Raw genomic sequence first — 21,356 nt, 5'->3', positions numbered from 1 at the left:
GTGCTGGAGTACTACAGAGAATACACAGACATAAGTACAGGTTCCTTTGCTAATATTGCTCCTATCTGGCAGAAAAGGGGCACATCTCTAATGGACAATATAACGTCCAGGGAGAGTGAATCACAATTGTCTCCCCTTGTGACATGGTGGCCTGCTTGAAAACTAAGTCTTTCTTTGCTTTGTTTAATAGCCGGTTGTTTGCCATACATAATGATTAAATGTTTACTGTTTGGACAAGTCCCTGTTGCTTCATGTTAAGTGAGATGCAAGATCAATAGCTGCTCTGCAATTATTTGCCCATTGATAAAGCCTTCATTTCTTAAATGAAGTACATGTATCTGTGTTCTGACAGTGATGAGAGAAGTACCAGTCAGTTGCTGCCTATTCTAGCATTAAGCTCCGCACGCAAACAAGTGGCTGGACATGGGTCAAATGATGTCTAACTTTCTTCCTATTGGCATTTCACTTTACAAACTGTTCTGATGGGAAGTGTTGACAAATCCTTGCTGAGTTCTAATGATGAAAGCCAGCAGGACAAATAGGAAGTTTTGGTAAAAGGAAAACAATGGCTGGATTTCAGTTTAAATGACTTGACTGTAAAAATACTAGACAGCAATAAAGAAAAGATCTGTTGCACCTGAGAAGATGATAGAAAGTATCCCAATGAGAAACCTGCTTGGTTGTTAAAATGTCCATCTTAAATTAGTCATTTAGTTAATGGAAAATTAATCTGAACTCTTTTCTTTTGTAGAAAGGGGACCTAATTTAGAGCTAAAGTGTGAAATCCTGGCCTCATTGAAGTCAGTGGCAAAATTCCTATTTGCTTCAAGGGAGTGAGGATTTCATCCAAGGTATGCTGTACTGTATTTATCTGTTTCTGCTTTAGGGTCGCAGAATGTTAGTGCTAGTCAGTGAAGCAGCAAGGTGACAATGCTGTTTTGCTGCTAAAATACATGCACTTTTCTGTTCATGTGTGTATGTGAAGAGGCATATTTTGCCATTGTTGGATTTGTAAATAATTCATATGTTTGTAGCTTTGTTTATATTAGCTGTTATTATTAAGCAGGCTGCAACTAGTATTTTAATTATGTTAGATGTTTAATTTTGTTGGGGGAATTGATAGCAGTTTCTGTGTGTGCTGATTATTTTACTTAGATATGAATTTTTAAGGGTTGGGTGGTAGTACAATAAGCAGTTAGTACCTGTGGCCACTTTGCTTTCTAGGTGCAGTGTTTGGAGATGGAAAAATCTGTGCATGGGATGTTAATACATTAGGGACTTGATCCTCTGAGATGCTGAACTACATGTAAGACGTGCTGAGCACTCTCAAGTTCCATTGATTCCAAGGGGAATTGAAAGCTCTGAACCCATTGATGAATCAGGATCTGTAGGTAGAAATTTTCTGAGGAATTATGTATTGGGATATTTAAGCATCTATTTTCTACTATTTTGACCCATCTCGGTCTTCAGTTCCCTGTAAAATGAGATCAAGTGGTATCTGGTTATTTTTGAATATAAGGGTATAGAATTACAGACCACAGTTTGCTGCCCTGTTTGGAAATGCCCTATAGAGTTTAATAGAAAATAATTTTTCTATAGGTTTTGGACCATTTTATAGAAAATTATACTCTCGCTGTAGAACTTTATTGGATGTTTCTAAAATCCCACAGGAAGGATCCCGTTCCTTGTTAAATTCTATAAACGTTGAAGGTAATTTCAACAGAACTCTGTTTAATCACCATAAAATTCCATGGGATTTTTCCATAAAAGGCTCGCTGAGAGTGATCCTGCTCCCACTGAAGTCAAATTCAACCCCCCTATTGACTTCAATGGGGGTAGGATCAGTCCCATGAAGAGCACAGGCTTAAGTGGGACTGTTACATTTTGTCAATGTCTGGAATAATTTCTCAGGGGGTGGGACGGATTAAATAGGTAACAATTTAGTTATATTTTGGTGAGACTTGATCTAGTTGTGGCAGAAAAGGCGTGTTTATTGATTTCAGTCTAATTTATTTTGGTGGTAGTTAATGTCTTATGATCTCTGTGGGTCACATCCTTCTTCCTTAAAGGGGATGCTGTTTCCAGATACCTGGGCTTGCTGACTCTCTCCTGATTTGCTCTGCTTCAGCTCCTCTGCTCTCCATTCCTTGTGAGTTAGGCTATGGACTTTGATCAAAGGTGTGATTTGTAACTGGCATAGGTATACTTGCACTAGCTTTAATGTAATTAGCATAGTTAAAGACATGGTGGCATGGACCGCAGAGTGGGCTAGCAATGTGAATACCTACCCATGGGGACTGGGTTTGGAGAGGGGTCTTAAGTGACAAGAGAAGAAACAATGGGATAAGGGTGGGAGGCACCAGAAAATAGATGCCAAAAGGGGCAAGGGAAAAAAAGGAACAAGGAAAATCTGTAAAACTCCCTGTTTTCTAGTTCCTAGCTAACTTTGGGATTGGCTGGACTATGGGACTACAACACGAATCCTCTCATTTAAGCTTCAACATTCTTTTATTATCTCGGGAATCAATCAAAAGCATTTTTCTGCACAAGCCCTTTGGACCGCTTTACTAGCAGATACTAACAGTCTACTTCTTTAATTTTATATCTAGACCAGCGGTTCTCAAACTATGGGGAGGGCCTCCCAAGGGAGGTGTGGGAATGTGTCAAGGGAGGTGCTGTGTGCTTGCGCTTTTTGTGTCTGTGTGAAGAGCTCTGGCTGTCAGGCCTGGGTGGCTGGGCTGGGGCTTGTGCAGAAGGGACATGGACACCTGGGAGGTGGGGATATGGGGACAACCGGAGAGCCACCATCCAGGATTGGGGTCTCCTTCCCTCCCCCATCACTCAATCCTTCATTGGGAGGCAGCCCGAGCTCAGACTCTCCTTCTTGATCCCCAATCCCTCACCTGGAGGCGACAGGGCTCCAGCTGTCAGCCTCGGGGTGGCAGCGGCAGGGCAGAAGTAAGGGTAGCAATGGCGTGCTAAGTCTGCGGTGAAAAGTGATATCAACAATATCACTAGCCAACTATCTGCATCTTTAAGTGCCTAAATACCTTCAAAAACCTGGCCCTTAAACACATACTTGATTTTAAGCCTGTGAGCAACATCATTAACTTCAGGAGGATTATTCATCTGCTTAAAATTAAATATGTGCTTAAGTGCTTTGCTGGAAAGGACATCTGTGTTTACTATATTAATTGTCTCATAGTTCTACTTAAAATTTCTGCCTTAGTTCAAGTGGAAACTTCTTCTGATGATGATGAGGATGATGATTATTAATATATTTACATTTTACTCTTAGTAGGATAACACCTAGCTTCAAATATTGGGCCAAATTCAAGCATGCAGTTAACAGGAGCCATTCTATTGAAGTCAATTATGTTGCACTTGTCTGTGCTAGGCCTGAATTTGGCCCTGTGAGTTAATCTGTTTTCAGATGCACTGGACCTCTCTCAGGTACACCGTTTTAACATGCTGATATATAACTCCTTTGATTTCAGCAGAGGTGGACCTAACTTACACCAGTGTAAGTGAGAGGAGAATCAGACCCTGTCTCTTCAAAGGGCTGGGCACTGTTGCAAGATGCTGTGTACCCTCAACTGCTTTGAAGCCAAGCTCATCACCTTGTAGAATCAGGCCAAGAGCCTAAAATATAAAGGCAGGGAGCAGCATACTTCCTAACTGAATGGCAAGTACTTGAAGAGCTGATGATAATGATCAGACATAAAGATCGCTTAAAATAAACGTGAGTGTTTTCCAAATGTAATTCATTTATTCAGCTAATTTGAAATACCACTGAAGTGAGATGAATTTCTCTAAATATTTTATCAGGGAAAAGCTATAAGTCTCTTCAGACCTTTCTATAACATTGTCTAATGACTACAAAAATATACTGTACTAGAACTAAGGAAGCAGATGCCTTGCTTTACACCAGGTTAATTCATAAGACAATACCACTCCTGCCAAGAAAGGTCTGCTTTTCCTTCTCTGAACTTAACATATGGGAAGAGATAGATCTCCAAATATAGAATGTTAGTGTGTTGCGGTCAGTAGATAAATTACACCTCATTTGTTTTTGGGATTGAGCATGTACAAGCCTTGCAATCACCCAATATGCCTGTCAATGCTGACATCTTTGGGTTTTTTTCAATAACATTTCCGGTTATGTTATTTCACTACACATTCTATGTCATAAATTATTTTTTCTTCTTTAAGATGCCTATATTTAAAATGAGTTTCCTTCACGAACACTCTAGTTTTCGACAAATGCTATGTGGCAAGTCCAAGAAGAGTGCCAGGCACTAGGAGCCAACTTTGAACATTAGGACGTAGCTCTCGGATTTATGCTGCTGCCCAGTCATTTCACTCCTGCAGTTTATTTACAGATGTGCTGCAATAATTCTTTATTTTTAAAGTTTTATTCCTTTGCACAAGAGCTTGTAAATTGAAATTAAAGAAAAAATATCAGTAGTGCTGAAATTTACAGGTATTTATTTGGTTTTGTTACATTTGGCTCAGTCCCTGCACCGTCTATTTGGACAAAATGCCCTTTGATATAAATGAGATTTTTGTCTATGGAGGGATGGCTGGATCTGGCCCTATTTATATTTTTCAAGTCTCCTCCTTCAGCTGTCTGCCAGCATATAATAAATTCACCTGGCAAAACTGTATTTGCCGGCTTTATTAAGTCAACAAAATGAAAACCTAAAACAGAAGACAGGCAGAAAAATCTGGTCTCCTGAAATCAATAAGAATCCATCTCCCTAATCTCTTTTTTATTCCTGGCAATAGTGATTTTTCTTGACTGATTCATTGGGAGCACTGATTTAACTAATTTGTCTTGCATAGGTATCTTTTCAATTCTAAGGCCTTTCCACTAGTACAAAATAATCTTCTCGTTAAAGTCTATTTCCTGGATAGATCTTTCATAAAATGACTACCATTTATTTGCACTTTAATAGTGCCTTTCATTGTGCTTTTAAAAACTATTCGTTACATTGTTGGTTTATGTATTTCAATACTGACACCAAAATGCTAACAAGACTGTGTACTTACCATGCACACTCTTCCAAAATACATGTATATTTTAACCTTACTACTTCTCCATCTCTTACAGATTTGCTTTATAGAATTCAACACAAAATTATGCCTTTCTATAGTTTTTCTGAACCCTCCTTTAAAATTTAGTAAAATTTGGTTTAAAAATGTATAGCATGTTAAAGTACACATTGAAAGAGTATCATACCCTTTTAAATCCCATCGAATCATTTTCACAGAACTCTATTTTGTAAATCCCTCCTACATTCTATAGCATTTCCCCAAATGTGATAATTCAAAAATAATTTCCTGGTTACTGTGAACATCATAAAATATGTTTCAAAGTCTTACTTCATTTTTCAGGAAAAAAATAAAAAGCATTTTATGAAGCCAAAGATTTTCAATTAAAAGATATCAATATTAAATAATGCACAAATAACAGGATTTACCTACCTAAACTAAAGAGCACCAAGAATTTGAGACACACAAACTCTCGTAGATCAAACTGCAGGGAACGAAGCTTCGCTACTAGCTCCTGTGCGTGGCTCATAAGGTTGTTGAGGGTGGCTCCTGCTTGAGATGCTATTACTGAATAATCCATCTGTAAAAGAAAGTCACATTTTTGTCTGATTATCATTGCCAGATATCGTGTCCAGTTGGAGAGTCTCAAGAAATCTTATGCAAGTGAGATACCCCAGGAAGTAAAACATTTTACTTTAATCTCAAAATAATTATGGAATCAAATCAAGATGATTTTGTTTAGAAACCTATTCTTGCACGGCATTGTACTTTTCAAATGTTATTGGTGTAAAGCATGTGAGTTTATGGTATGTAACAACATTTTTGAGTATTGGTTTGTACTAAAGTAAACGACAAAATATTTTTGATATGACACTATGTATTATCAAAACTGTCTCCTCCATCTGTTCATTGTATCCAACTGTTGTCTCTCATCCTATATCTAGATTGTAATTGTAAGACCCTTTGGACAGGGACCATCTTTTCATTGTGTGTGTGTGTATGTGTGTACAGTGCATATCTGATCCTTGATCGGGAACATCTGGTGCCATTATCAACCAGAGTGTGAAAATAATTTGATTCAAGGGGCTGAAATCCTGGCCCTATTAAAGTCAATGGGAAGTTTGCCATTGACTTTAATGGGGGCCAGGCTTTCACCGTAGGACTTTATTTTGAGGATCAAAAAGGTTACTGTACTTAAAATATAAAGAACCATATCTGTCCCTCATTTACACACCCCTGATTTCAGTTGGGTTGCTCAGATGTAAATGAAGACAGAATCTGGCCCGATTTGTCTGCTCTGCAGTTGAAGCCTGTACTTTTAAAAAAGGAATTTTCAATGGAAAGCACTTTTAAATTTATGTTTGAGAAGGGCTATATAGGAGCTAATTATTATTATTATTTATTATAAGATGAAATCCACCTTCAACTTCAGATAGCATTTCACTGTAACCGAGTTGACTGAGTGAAATTTACCCATTGGCAGAGGTCTTGTACAAGGCCCTCTGTACTAAGGAAATACTCTGGTACCCTTGCTTGGAGGGCACTGGTAGAGGAGCTTCATAGGGTGGTCTTTGCTCCTGTTGTATACCAAGGAAGTGGGCTCCATGCCTGCTCTGTGTACATTGATCCAGAGGAGACTGGTGCCAGGTGTTTGGGAGGAGTGGTGCAGCCTCTGGCAACCTCCATAAATAGGACAGTTGGCGGCAGTGTCTTCTCTTCCAGCCCATAAACTGGAACTACAGTTGTAGTCCCATAGAAATTCCCAGGGCTGTGGGAGTGGTTTCTATCTCTCTCAACTCCTGTCAATCCAATGAAATCCCATTTGCTTTAGTGAATTCCAGTGGGCTTTAATTCCTCTCAGAAGAGTGAAGCAGGAGTGCTACAGACAGCAGCCTCATCCACAACACACCATTCAACTGCTGCAATGAATGTAGCAGATTTCTTTATGTAGGGCGGAAAGCAAGACTGCTTTGGGGGTTTGCCTTCATTGGTATGTACCCCATTTACTCTGTAGAGGAGCTAGGACTGCCTATGAACTTTCCTACACTATCCTCACATGTGCAGAAAGAATTGAATGTTGGAATTCATACCCTGAATTACAAAACTTGGTGTGCATGCACAAAGTACTTTTAAAAAAAAAGTAGTTTTGATAAATAAAAGCCAATTTTCACCTGCTCACTTATCTGTAAGAGGGAGACATCCTCTCTGCTAAATTTCAAGTTTCAACATCATGCACTAGAGCTATTTTAAAAAAAAGTCAGTGACAAAGCCAGGATTTAGAACCCAGGAGTCTGACTTGCAACCCTGTGTTCTTGCCTCTGGCCCAAGCTGCATCCCACAAACCACCTTAATCACCAAAATAAATTAATTGTTTCAGAAAATAAAAAATTGTAATGTTAACATATCCGTCAGAACAGCAATTTTTATAGTAACATGATACTAACTACTTACTGCTGTGAAATTATTCACAGCAAAATCATCTCATTCACAACTTAATTTCTCCTTTTGTAATTGTACTGCTTTGTTAGGGGAAAAAAATCTCTCAGTGCTGTACCAGTTTCAGAATCTTCATGGGTGAAAATATGATCTTCACTTTCTAATAATAAGTTAAGATGTTTGGATGGATTTCAAGAATATTACTGGCCTTACTGCTGTGATTATACTATAATGGAAAAACCCAGTAGGTGTCTGAATGTCCCACCTTCCCTGTACTGGAGAGCTTTCAGGCAACCAGCTACTCTTTCAGGTGCATTTAATATTTGCAGCACCAGCAAATTTGTCTGGGAGGCAAGTCCTCATCTGCCACTCACCAAGAGCAGACTGTATTAAATTTTTATATTTATTGACATTTCATTACCATAATTGACTGCACTTGGTTCTCTAGTAGAAGGCACAGGGCTGCCTCCTAAGCAGGAGAATTGGTCCCTTGAGGAGGATTTGCAATTAAAAACAAGACAGAAAGGATTTTTTTTATTGTGTAAATATGATGAGTTGAATTTTCAGCTTTAACTAGAGAATACTGGGTGTACAGAAGCCTTTTTCAAGAGTGAGAAAAATTATGAGTCAGTGGAAAGACGACCCCCAAAGGTGTCAATCAGTTTATATAAAGTCAACTGTGCATGAAAAAGCCTCAGTTAATGTCTATTCTGAAAAAAAGTGTTCACGTTAAACAGCATGCTGTCCTATTTGCCTTGTCTGTGTGCAGTGTACACAACTAGAGGTGTATGGTCAGAGTGGGTTTTATTTCTGTATCAAAGCAATTGAATACTAGAAACTCACAGATAACCACAACTACCTTCACAGATCCAGTAATTATCCCAGACGCACCAAGCAATCTGTTATCTACAGTCAGGCACTCAGATACTACAGAATATGCTCTGAGGAGAAAGACCAGGACATACATCTTTAACACACAACCACCTTCACTAAACAAGGACACTCCACCAAAAAAGTAGACTCCATCAGGGAATGGGCTACCCAAAGACCCAAGAGAACCTGCGTCAGTACAGAAATACACCCCCTCCAACTGTACACATCTAGTTGTCACCTACCACCACACATTGGAGCCCCTATTGGGTATCATCAAACAATTACAACCCATACTTGATGGGGATCATCCTGAAAGAAATCTTTCCTGAACCCCCTCTTCTGGTCTTCAAACAGTCTTCCAACCTCTCCAAGCTCATCATCAGAAGCAAGCTCCCCCAGACCAGGACTCACCAACTCAAAGCACCAGACCCTGCCAGAACAACAGACGCAAAATCTGTGAGTATATCTCCACTGCTACAATGATTAACACATCTTTCAAGATCATCTATGGGTCCTTCACATGCCTATCACAATATATGGTGTATCTCATCCAGTGAACTAAATGCCCCAATAATAACTACACCTCTACCCCGATATAACGCGACACGATATAACATGAATTCGGATATAATGCGGTAAAGTAGTGCTCCGGAGAGGGGGGGGCAGGCTGTGCACTCTGGCGGATCAAAGCAAGTTCAATATAACGCGGTTTCACCTATAACGCGGTAAGATTTTTTGGCTCCCGAGGACAGCGTTATATCAGGGTAGAGGTGTATGTGGGTGAAATGAGGCAATCGCTACACTTCCAAATGAACTCGCACAGAAAAATGATATAAGACAAAAACACCATATCACCAATGGATGAATACTTTTTACAAAGCACTCACTGTATATCTAACCTCTCAGTTTTCATCCTCAAAGGAAATCTGCACAATATCTTCAAAAGACGAGCCTGGGAGCTTAAATTCATAACTTTGCCTCGATATTAAAAATTATGGACTGAATAGAGAGACTGGATTTATGATTTATTACAACAATCTATAATCCACTTAACTCCCCCAGTTTTTTGCCTTTCCCCTCTATGACTGGAGAGGTGTTAAAGGGGCCACTTCACCTTGAATGGTCCTTTGAAATGTTTAACCTACTTATGCTAAACAATCTGTTCAACCTCGTACTTAGCTCTGATGCTCTGAGTACATTCCCCAGACCTGAAGATCTCTGTGTAAACTCAAAAGCTTGTCTGTCTCACCAACAGAAGTTGGTCCAATAAAAGATATTACCTCATTCACCACATCTCTCTAAAAACACCCTAATAAACTACTTATAACTTGAGCTGGAAATTCACATCATATGCACTTGTATACTGAAGAGCATAACTTTTACTTAATAGTGAGTCATACTGTGCCATCAATGCTGGTTAATTAAACCAAAAACCCGACTGAAATTAAATGATTTCTGCCTTAAGATCAATGGTCTGATATTGTGCAACAGATTTTAATGCAGAAGATGGTTCAGCATGACGATTGACGCTTTAAGAAATAAGAGCTTAAAATTAAGCTTCTAAATCCATATTTAGGTGCCTGAGGGTGAGATTTTCACAAGTGCCTAAGTAACTTAGGAGCCCAAGTCCCATTGAATTCAATGGGAGCAATGTTAGGCCAATGCTGAGTACATTTGAAAATCCCATCTTAAAATTGTAAAAAGTGATGTTGTATTTGGGAAAACTTATATTGGAAACCAGATCAAGTAATCTCTAGTTGATCAATACAGTTGTAAGATATTTACTTAGATGAGGCCAAATTCTGAAGTCCTTACACACAAAGATCTCTCTGAAGTCAAGAATTAAAGGCAAATCTTGTTTACAAGGGAAAACTATATTCTGGGCTAAATAAGCTTTGAGCCTGAAGGCCAGGATATGAATACTACTGATTTAACAGGGACTGTCAAATTGATTCCTGCTGTTACGATTTATTATAATAATTGTGCTCTCCATCTCACATGTGCTCTGATCAGCTACTGCCCATGACTGCCTGAATTTCTCCACAGCCTGTCACTTGACTTGTGGCTGGCCTTGTCCACAAGCAAAAGGGGTTGTGGCAGTGGCACAATGAATCTTTTGTGCCCTGAACTGGTGCCAGCAAGTCTTTGGGAGTAGAGCTATTGCTCCTAGCTAGGACTACTTCTTCAAGGCATAGCCGAACAGTCGGCTGTAGCAGTCGTTCACCATTTGGTCTGTTCCTGCGCGGCCGCAAGGGCTTGACGGCCCAAGAGTCCAACATCGGAACAGATTTGATGAAGCCATGTAATAGGGGATCTGCCTCTTGGCTGCTTCCATCCCTTGGTTGGTGGAATTTTATCCGAGATGTTACAAGCCACTTGGAGAACAGCGTTTGCTGGAACGTCTTGTGGCATTCTCGCTAGGACTAGTAGCCTCCTAAACATAGATTAGGAAAGATGAGGTCCTCATCCCTTTCACTGGACAGCAGAGCAGGACTGATCTGAAGAGGAGAGCATGCTGCACCCTCTTGAAAGGCAACAGAGCTCCTGCTGCAGTGGGCTCCTCAGGAAGAATTCTGATTGAGCCAGCCAGAATTCCACAAGGGATTCCACTGCAATAGAACTCTTCCATACAGATCCTAATACAAATCCTAAAATGTAAAAGCACAATCTGGCTCCTTCCCTGCATTAAAATTAATTCTTTTTAAAATTAAATTGTATTTAACATCTAGGATCAGGTGGAGGAAATAGAGGGTTGATGGGGGAAGCATGTGAGTGGGGAGACTGAAGCTGAAGTGGTCATATTTGCTGAATGCTTATGGATGGGGGACAGTAGCCAGTCATAGTGTAGTAATTTGCATAATCATTGTACTGTCCTTTTTCAATAACTAATCCTCTAGTTGGGTAGTAATTGTCCTCAGACTAGTAGATTACAGTGACTTTCACAATGTATAATTATAAAATACCAACTGTACCACTGAATTTTACATCCTCTTCAACCAGTGCTAGGAACTGCATAACTGAGGAATAAAGCTACAGTTACAGCTCAATAACTGGATAGCAACTGGACATTGTGACTGGCTGAGGTAATTTAATTTCATCTTAGTGACATTTAATTCATATCTAATTTAGTAAATTAACTTACTGTTTGTGGACAAGGGTGTGTGTTTGGGGAAGGGGGTGGACAGGCAGGTGACTTAACGTAAGTTAGCTTCATACCTAAAACTTTCTCATAAGGATGTAATACTATAGTGACAAGCATGGTTTGTATAGAGAAGGATTATTTACTATCACAAGTGTAATTATGCTTCTATTGTTTGCTGAAGCGTGAGACTGTATACATTTCACTGGCAACTACATTTCACTTTTTTATGTAGCTATTAAAGCTCATTTAGAACTTTTCATATATAACTTGCCTCAGTAACTTAATGTTTTTCATAAATATTTGCTTCAGATTTCTATAGCTACCTTTGTTTTATATAAATTGAGATGGGCTCATCTTGGACAAAGACAGAAGGTATAGTTAAATCAGTTTTAGTTATATTAATTAAAATTGTGATGACTTGTACAGTTTAAGATGCCTGTCATTTTAACATGGTACACAATAATAGAAGATAATGAATTAAGTTGCCAGTGGACCTTTCCCTTAGGATGTTATTGTGGTTGCTAATTAGCTATAATATGCAAATAATAAAACTGATAACACTTCAAAGTACTGTATTTGTTTTGTCTAACTTACATTATAAAGACCACTAGTACATCAAGATAGGAATGGATTGTAATTTCCTGTATTGGGTCATATATATATTATCTACAGTGACTGATTTGACTTTGTTATAAAACCTAGCATTCTAAAAGTATTCTCAAGGTGCTGTACAGAGAGCAGTTTTAATCAATTACTTATTTTTTTTATAGAAGTAATGACCAAGATCAGGTTCTTCAAATTAACAACATTATAAATGTTATGATAAAGTAACCTGCAGGATCTGGTTAACTGTCACCACAATCCATTATTAAAGCGCCCACTCCATCCTTTGCTCACCTTATCTTGATTAATACTATCACACACTGCTCAGAGACCTCTACAAAACTACTATAGGAATTACTATAATGAATGACCCTCCCCTTGGATTACAACCTACATAGAGATGGCCTGGAACCAAATCCCTGAGTCTGAACATGCCAGAACTTCAGGGAAGTTTAGATCTGGGATTAGAACTTTCTACTTTTGTGAATGATTACACAGATGCATTAGTGTCATAGTAATTCACTATTTTCCCACTGATAGGGAGTGAGGAGGTGCTTTTAACTCCAAGGCTTTACATTTTTCTTTTTTACTCCCCACCCATTCTCAAAGATTTTCAAATCTCCTTCCACTGGAGGAGAACTGGCTATGCTCACTCTGGAGACCATCAGTGTCACTATCTCAATTGCCCTCAGGGGTTGCTAGAAATTATATAGTGTCCTCTCCCTCCAGGATACTGCTTCTGCCCTTGTTGGTTCTAGAGCTTGAAATCTGATGTGGGACCTATACTGGAACCGTCCTTGTGATGCTGCTACCAGACTGCTAGTCCATTAGCTCATGGTTTGGCGATGTCCCTCTTTGTCTTTCTGGCAGGGCTGGTGCAAGGATGTTTCACGCCCTAGGCGAAACTTCCACCTTGCACCCTCCCCGAGCCCTGCGGCAGCTCCCTGCCCCCCCCCGCCCCCAGGGGCCCCCCCCCCCGGGCAGTTCCCCCTCCCGCCCGGGGAGCCAAGCGGCAGCTCCCCACCCCAGCTCACCTCTGGTCTGCCTCCTCCCCGAGCACGCCGTCGCTGCTCCACTTCTCCCGCCTCCCAGGCTTGCAGCGCCAATCAGCTGTTTGGCGCCGCAAGCCTGGGAGGGAGAGAAGCAGAGCAGGGCGGCGTGCTCAGGGTAGGAGACGGAGCAGAGGTGAACTGGGGCGGGGAATTCCCCTGTGTGCCGCCCCCCCCTTAGTTGCTGTAGGCGGCCCTCCCTGCGTCCCCCCCTGCCCCAGCTCCCTCCGCCTAAATGCCGACGATGACCGGGGCAGCCGAAGATCTGCTGCTGCGGTCACCGCCGAAGAAAATGCCACCCCCCAAATGCTAGCGCCCTAGGCGACCGCCTAGGTCGCCTAATAGGTTGCACCGGCCCTGCTTTCTGGAAACACTATATTAAAGAATGAGAAAGGAAAACATTTCCCAAGGAAGGGTCTAGGTGTTAAAACTATGTGAAATTCAGCAATTTTGGTTCACAGGGATTAATAGAAGGTGTTCTCTTTGCTGTGAAGATCCTCATCCCTATATATTTTTTTGAGTTTTAGATTCAAACTCAAAATCTCAGTAGTAAATTGGTTTTGTATTGAATGCATAATATAGCAAAGCCTCCTAAGCAAACACTAATCATGCCAAGATTGCTGAAAATCTTGGGCAGGGTTACTTGAAAGGTTCAGGATCCTTAGCAAACCTTTAGACGACTCTGAATTTGGCATTTGTGATTAAGCCTGCAGTCTGGTGAGTTTTGTGTAATTTGGAGTGTCACTGTAAACTTTTAGCACAATGAGAATGAACACCCCATTTTATCATCAGAGATGAGAGACTGTTAAGGACAAACCTAACTGTTTTAAATACGTGGATTATGGTTCAGTTTTTTCCTTCCCTTTTGGACAGAGATAGTTAGATCAGATGAGACTTGGGCAAACCTGAACACAAGAGGACAATAAACCGAACAGCAAAACAATCATTGCTATACACTGCTTGTATTCACCTTGTCCCAAATCCTACACAAACCCAATTGGGGATAGACAATCATGTGACCTGTTTCAGTCAATTGGCCAACCAGTCAAAAATTTTAAAAAATATCTCAAAAAAATCTGAGTTTTAGGCAAAGTTGTGACTCATTGCTTTTTATCTGAATTGATTTGACCAAATGTTGTGATCTGGGGTCAGGGCCGGCTCCAGGGTTTTGGCCGCCCCAAGCAGCCAAAAAAAAAAAGCCACGATCGTGATCTGCGGCGGCAATTCGGCGGGAGGTCCTTCACTCCGAGCCGGAGTGAGGGACCGTCCGCCGAATTGCCGCCGAATAGTTGGACATGCTGCCCCTCTCTGGAGTGGCCGCCCCAAGCACCTGCTTGGCAAGCTGGTGCCTGGAGCCGGGCCTGTCTGGGGTAATCTGTCTGTACAATTTTATGAATTGAGACTGGTACTCTGGAGTTGTTCTTATGAAAATATTGTATTTTGGAATACCTCTATGTAAATGTGGAATTCACCATGTGCTGACAGGGCCTGTAGCACATACAGACCAGACTAGGGATGATAGAGAGTAGTTAACCATAATGATTGTACTCTGTCCGCATAATAGGTATGCTAAGAAGGTTGGCTGATGCAAGGAGAACCAGGTTTTTCCAACCCCTGAACTGGGGACTGGCATTTAGAGCAGTGGAAAATCCCCAGAAGCAGAACAAAGGACCTGTTGTTGTTGTTGGGACATGTAAACTAAAGGGACGCAGAGCGAGAGAGACAGGAAGGTTTAGGTAGAAAAAGATGAGACGGGCATGCTTTCATAGCTTGGGGCAGGGGGAGAGCTCTCTGCTCAGCTGCTTGAACAACTAACGTCAGAGAAAGCGAGAGAATCCCTGGTTCAGAAGTCAAGCCATGAGCTGCAGCAGATACCCAGAGGACACTTCAGCCCAAAGAATGCCACAGAGTGGTGAAGAAATTGAGGCAGGGAAATGTGTATAGAGTTCATTATTTTTATATAGATCTGTGCATTTCTTGTGTTTTTAAAGGAAGAATGATAGTTTTAGAAATCTGTGCAAAATCTGTCTGTGTTGTGTTATGCCTCTCATGAACCTTAGAAGAGTTAACCTGTGGACCCAGAACTGGAGTTCTGGGAGACAGTGTGTTTAAGCTACAGGAGAATCTGAGGGAATGGTCAGTATTGGTCCCAGGGTCTTGGCAGTTGGACCACAAAATCTCAGCTCTCAGGATGAGGTGCTAGACAGGAGGATCTGCATCCCAAGAGTGTGCCTGAAGACCCCAAGCTAGTGGCAGCCTGTCGACTCTGTTAAGATTCCAGAGGCTTAAAGCACACAGGATACAGTAGTTTGATTCCCTCACAGCTGTCTGATGAATGTCCAAGAGGGGGAGCTCAACTAGATTTGTAACACCATACTAAAGAAGCAGAGGATTTTACTCGGGGCTTGCCCACAACATTTTGGCACCTGAGGCAGGGAGCTCAAATGACGTCTCCATGTCCCCTCGCTTGGGCCAAAAATTTGAAAGTTCTCAATTCTGCCTTCTTCCTATTCTACTTCTCTCATGGTACTGCTCTGCTACCTACCCCAATAAAGGAGAACTAACAACTTAAAATGCCTTGTTCAAAAATTTTAAGTAACACTTAACTTTCAAACACCTGAACAGCAAATGTAACTTTTCTTGTCTGCATAGTGAAAACTGGCATTTTTATGTTTGAATAATCAAAGTGGTGCTTTCCTAGGGTTACCATATTTCAGCAAGCAAAAAAGAGGACGGGAGGAGCCCCGCCCTAGCCCCGCCCCTGCCCCTCCCACTTCCCGCCCCCCCAGAACTCCCAACCCTCCCCCCGTTCCTTGTCCCCTAACTGCCCCCTCCTAAGACCCCTGCCCCTAACTGCCCCCCAGGACCCTACCCCCTACCTGTACCCTGACTGCCCAAAACTTTCTCCACCCCCCCCAAAAAGCCCCCCCCCCCCCCCGTTTCTGTACCGCCACCTCCAGAACCTTCCTGCCCCCTGGCCCCCTTACCCTGCTGCTCAGAACAGGGTGTTGGGCTCTGTGCGAGCCGGACACGTGGCTGAGGTCCCCAGCACAACAAAACCCGGTCCCTGGCCCGGACCGGGCTGCAGGGGAGAGCTGCCCTTGTATCAGCACAAAGTGCTCTCGCTCCCGTTTTGCTACGCTGCATGGCAGAAACCGCTCCCAGTTGCAAAAGGGGAGGGCTGCACTTTGTGCTGATACACTTGCTCAGAATGCAGGGTGGATCCGGCTCCTCTACAGCTGCTCTGAAGTCCAGCCCGGGACTTTCCTGCAGCCCTCCCAGCCGCTCGGTCTGCTCTGCCGGGGGGGGGGGGAAATCCCGGACATTGTGAGTGCTTTACAAATTCCCCCCGGACGCTATTTTTAGTACAAAAAGGAGGACATGTCCGGGTAAATCCGGACGAATGGTAACCCTATGCTTTCCATGCCTTCTCGGATGCAAAGATTTGAACTGCTTCCTGAAGGTCCACAGTCTGGGCCAGCTCATGCTCTATTGAGATGGTTGCAAGGCCGACCAGCTTCTCCTGTGTCATTGTGGAGCGTAGATGCGTTTTTAGTAACTTCAGCTTGTAGAAGCTGCGTTCTCCACTGGCAGCTGTTACAGGAAGTGTTAGAAGTATGCGCAGAGCAACAAAAGATTTAGAAAGAGGGTGGTCATCTTATTTGTGCACATATATTCCAGAACAGCCTTTGGAGTTGATCTTGCTGAAATGTATCTTGAAAGGGCTTTCAGTTCATCACCTAAATCACTCGCATCAATATTGTGCATGTCATCATGTGTTAACACTGTCTCTAGTGCCCTGCATTGCTGGTGTAGGTCGTCTTCAGGTATAGTGAGGAATTTTGGAATATCATACAACATCCCAAATATACTGCTATGTTCCTTGAGCTGCATGAAACATTCTTCAGCTGACTGTATTGCACAATCTAGCACCTGGTTAAAGAATTCAACTTTGAATTGTTATTTGGAGTCTCTTATGGGATTATCTCGTGCCTTGTAATCAAAATGTCATCTTCTTCAGTGACTCTTTTATTCTTGAATGGGTGGGAAAATAGCTTCAGTGTGAAGTTCCTCTGCCAACTTCTGTGCACTCTTTAGAACATTTTGAAATCCCTCATCTGACCGGTAAGACTGTAGGTATGACTTTGCTTTGTCCTGTTGTTCCATTGCGCCAGATATATCAAGGTCAATACCTTGGAGTCTCTTGCTTACAACATTTATTTCAAACAGTATGTCATGCCACAATGCAAAGCCACACAGAAATTTGAAGTTATGTATGTTTCTGGTGATTCCATTTCCCTCTGCCACTGTTCTCCTATGAACAGTTCCTCTCATAGCATTATCCTCCATAATGGCAGCTATGGTATCATCTATCTTCCCAATTTGGTGTTTGATAGGCTTTATCACCTCCATGCTTCTTTCCCATCGTGTGGCACTCAGTGGTTTCAGTGTCAGAGAGGATGTTCCCAGATGTTGCCTCAAAATTTGCCATCGATGAGTTGATGCACAGAAAAATACATAGATGCTTTGAATTCTATTAAAAAATTCAGCAGCCTCACTAGAAGCTAATGCTGCATCACTGATCACCAAGTTCAATGAATGTAGGGTTACCATCCGTCCGTATTTCCCTGGACATGTCCAGCTTTTGCGTCTTTAAATAGCCGTCCGGGAGGAATTGGTAACAAGGTTAAAAGGTCCAGGATTTTTCCCCCTCCCCACCCTCCCTCCCTTCCATGCAGAGTGCGGCACTGCTGATTGGCCGCTGAGCCTGATTGACCGGCATGGGCATGGTAAAGGGAGTCCTGGGGGGCAGTCAGGAAGCAGGGGGAGGGTTGGATGGGTGAATATGGGGTGGGGGAGTGGCAGGTTATATTCTTTTGTGATGCCCGAGCTCCAGCAATATCCAGGGCCGGGGGCCCTGCTCCAGCAATATTTGGAGCTGGGTCTCTCCCCCGGCCCTGCCTGGAGTGGGCCCCGGCCTCCACCTGCCACCCTCCCTTCATGCGTCCCCCCCCGCGAGTCCCCTCCCCCCCGTCCCTGCCCGAAAGAAAGCAGCGCGCCCCTCTCCCATGCCTGCTTGTGCACATTCCTACCCTCCACTCGGCAGCAACTGCTGTCTGCTGCCCCAGGGTCCTAGTGCCCCCCATCCACTAATGGCAAGTCAGGCTGCCCTTACCCTGCCCTTCCACCCTAGCCCTGAACCTCTCCAACGCCCCAAACCCCTCATCCCCAGCCCTCATCCCCCTGCACCCTAATCCTCTGCCCCAGCCCTGAGTCCCCTACTGTATCGTGAACCCCTCATCCCCAGCCAGAGCCCTCATCCCCCTGCACCCTAATCCTCTGCTCCATCCCTGAGCCCCCTCCTGCATCATGAACCCCTCATCCTCAGACCCAACCCTCATCCCCCTGCACCCTAATCCTCTGCTCCCTGAGTCCCCTCCTGCATCATGAACCCCTCATCCTCAGACCCACAGCCCTCACCCCTGCATCCCCCCATCCCCAAACTCCCTCCCAACCCTCCACTCCCTTCCCACACACCCCCTCCTGCCTTCAAACTCCCTCCCAAAGCCTGCACCCCCTCCCTTTGCACTGCCTCCCACCCCCAAACTCCATCCCAGAGCCTGCATCCCTCACCCCCTCCTGCAAACCCACCCCCAGCCCCAGCCCGGAGCCTGCACCCAGCACCCAAAATCTATCCCAGAGCCTGCACCCTGCACCCCTCCTGCACCCTAATCCCCAGCCCAGGACCTGCACCCCAGACCTCCTCCCCCACACCCAACCCCCCTCCCAGAGCCTTAGGCAGGTGTGGGGGGGCGGGTTCTGGGCACTACCAAAATTTCTACAAACCTGCCACCCATAAGGGTTGGGGCAGTCAGGGGACAGGTAGGGTTCTAGGGGGGCAGTTAGGGTGGGGGGTTCTCAGGAGCGGGCAGTTGGGACAAGAAGCAGGGGGGTGTTGGGGATTCTGAGGGGGGCAGTCAGGGGGTGGGAAGTGGGAGGCAGTGGATGGGGGCACGGCTTCCCCCCCCCCCAGGGTCCTCTTTTTTGATTGTGGAAATATGGTAACCCTAATGAATGAGAACTGTATGGGACAAAAAAAGCTTGAGGGTTTAACTCTCGGATCCGTGTCTGCACTCCTCTGTTCTTTCCTCTCCTGTTGGCACCATTATTGTAGCCCTGACCTCTTATGTTAGCTATCGCAATTCTCGCGTCTTCCAGCTTTTTAAGAAGCACATTTGTCATACCAGCTCCTGTAGTATCACAGATGTCAATAAATTCTAGAAAATGCTCTCTGACAGTCACAATTGCAGGGACATTTTCATTAGGTTCTGTTATCGTTACAAAACGCAGCATTAAAGTCATTATTTCCATATGGCTGATGTCAGGTGTGCAGTCCAGAATAACAGAGTAATATCTTGCTGACTTCAGATCTGCCACAATCTTCTGTTTAACTTTTGTTGCCAATAACTGTATGATCTCATTTTGAATTGTTTTTCCAAGTTAGTGGTATGTGTACATTTCTTGGGTGGTGACTCTTCTTTGATGCTCCTGGAGTACAGCATCAAACTCAGCCATCAGCTCCACAATTTTAAGGAAGTTTCCATTGTTTGGCACATACAGCTGATCTGAAGTGCCACGCAGTGCTAGGTTTTGGGTAGCAAGCATTCTCACAATGGCAATGAGCCTTTCAAAACATTTTGCCAGTAAAGAGACTCTGATGCAATCTTCTCTTGATGCTGATCATCTATGGTGGTCTTTAACCTTCATCTCAAGCTCTTTCCATCTATGGAATACTCTCTGGTGATTTGCTGCCTTCTCATGGCATGCTAGATTTCTAGCCAGATTTTTCCAGTACAAGGAAGTCCCTCAGACTGCTCAAGTGGGTCCACAGTCCTGGATCATCTAGACTTAAGGAACTAAACTCAGCAGCAGCTGTTTCTTGCACCTCCACTACACTCTTCTCTGATCTATACTTTTCTTCAGGAATGTGCATGGTTACATCCATTTGAGATGGAGATATGGATGCTGCAGTAGCTGCCAGGTCACCTGCACTCTGACTAACTGGAAGATCGAGCATCTCCTCACCACTCTCATCCTCACTGGGGCCGGAAGGCTCACCGTGAACATTTGTGTCTATGTATCTCAGGAGAGCTCCTTTCTGCTTAGAAAAAAAACCTTCCTTTGCTTGCTTGCTTGCTTTTTCTGAATGCTGCCCCAGAGGGGCATTTTTTTCTTTCACTCATGAGTGTTGTTCTGTACCAGCTGTAGTGGCTCTCAACACTCAGTTGAAGGGGACAAATAAGCAGGCTGGTAGCAGGGCCTGAGTGAGGGAAGATATCAGCGTCTTAAGGGCCTAACTGGCTCCTACTACTTCAGTTGATGGCCTGTTCTCCTTAAGTGGGTTCAGGGAAGCAGCAGGAAACAGGAAGCTCCCTGAGAAGCTGGTGTGAATCAGTCCAGGCTCCTGGGGGTGCTAGAGAGGTACATAAGAGGCTCCTCCTCCTCTCTCTCCCTGCAGCTCCTGCTGCTTTCTGTTATTCCCTCTCAACTTTTCTCCTGCCTGCTTGTTATGTCTCTTGTGCCCTCCTTTCTCCAGCATAGCACCCCACCATCTCTGTGCATCTAGAGCAGAGAGAATATATATGCACCAGCAGCAGACACAATTTTCTACACTCTGGGTCCTAATAGTGCCCCCCCACAATCTGGCAACTGAGGCAGCCACCTCAGTTGGCCTCATGGTAAAGCCAGCCCTGATTTTACTGCAATATAAGAGGAGCATGGGTAAAATCAAAATGAATAACTCATGTCCTGGCAGCCTGGGCAATATATCAAATGTTGCACATTAACTACTGCAGCAAAATGCATGAACAATGAATAATATTCTTTAGTAATTTGTAATGTCTACTCCTTGAGTTCTGAGTACAAGAAAAATGGCAGCAGATTGTTACGTAGAGAATCCAATAGGATAGCACATAACCCTGGAGAAATTAAAGTTTCTCTTTAATGGGAAATGGTTTGTTACCATCACAAACCATGCGGTTAGCCTCTGAAACCTGGAACATGGAAAGCAATGTGGCAATAATTTACAATTAACTAATACAGTGCAAATCATTCCTTGGTTGTTTTGTGTTATGAAATTTGGAGAGATGTAAAATGCACTTGTGCTAGTTTATTTCCTTTTGAAATGGTAATTACTG

The 21,356-nt window shown here is 43.3% G+C and overlaps 1 protein-coding gene across 4 annotated transcripts in view; it reads right to left on the bottom strand.

Moving 5' to 3' along the window:
* Positions 1-21,356, bottom strand: part of NR5A2 (nuclear receptor subfamily 5 group A member 2) — a 125,449-nt gene that overhangs the window by 24,278 nt on the left and 79,815 nt on the right. For all 4 annotated transcript variants that reach the window (XM_034778862.1, XM_034778860.1, XM_034778863.1 and 1 more), the window contains one exon: positions 5,488-5,635. In XM_034778862.1, the coding sequence (XP_034634753.1) occupies positions 5,488-5,635 (148 nt within the window). The remainder of the gene's footprint in view (positions 1-5,487; positions 5,636-21,356) is intronic.

The sequence above is a fragment of the Trachemys scripta genome, chromosome 8 (genome assembly GCF_013100865.1).
Source record: "Trachemys scripta elegans isolate TJP31775 chromosome 8, CAS_Tse_1.0, whole genome shotgun sequence".
Lineage (NCBI taxonomy): Eukaryota > Metazoa > Chordata > Testudines > Emydidae > Trachemys > Trachemys scripta.
This window is presented reverse-complemented; position numbering and strand designations above follow the sequence as displayed.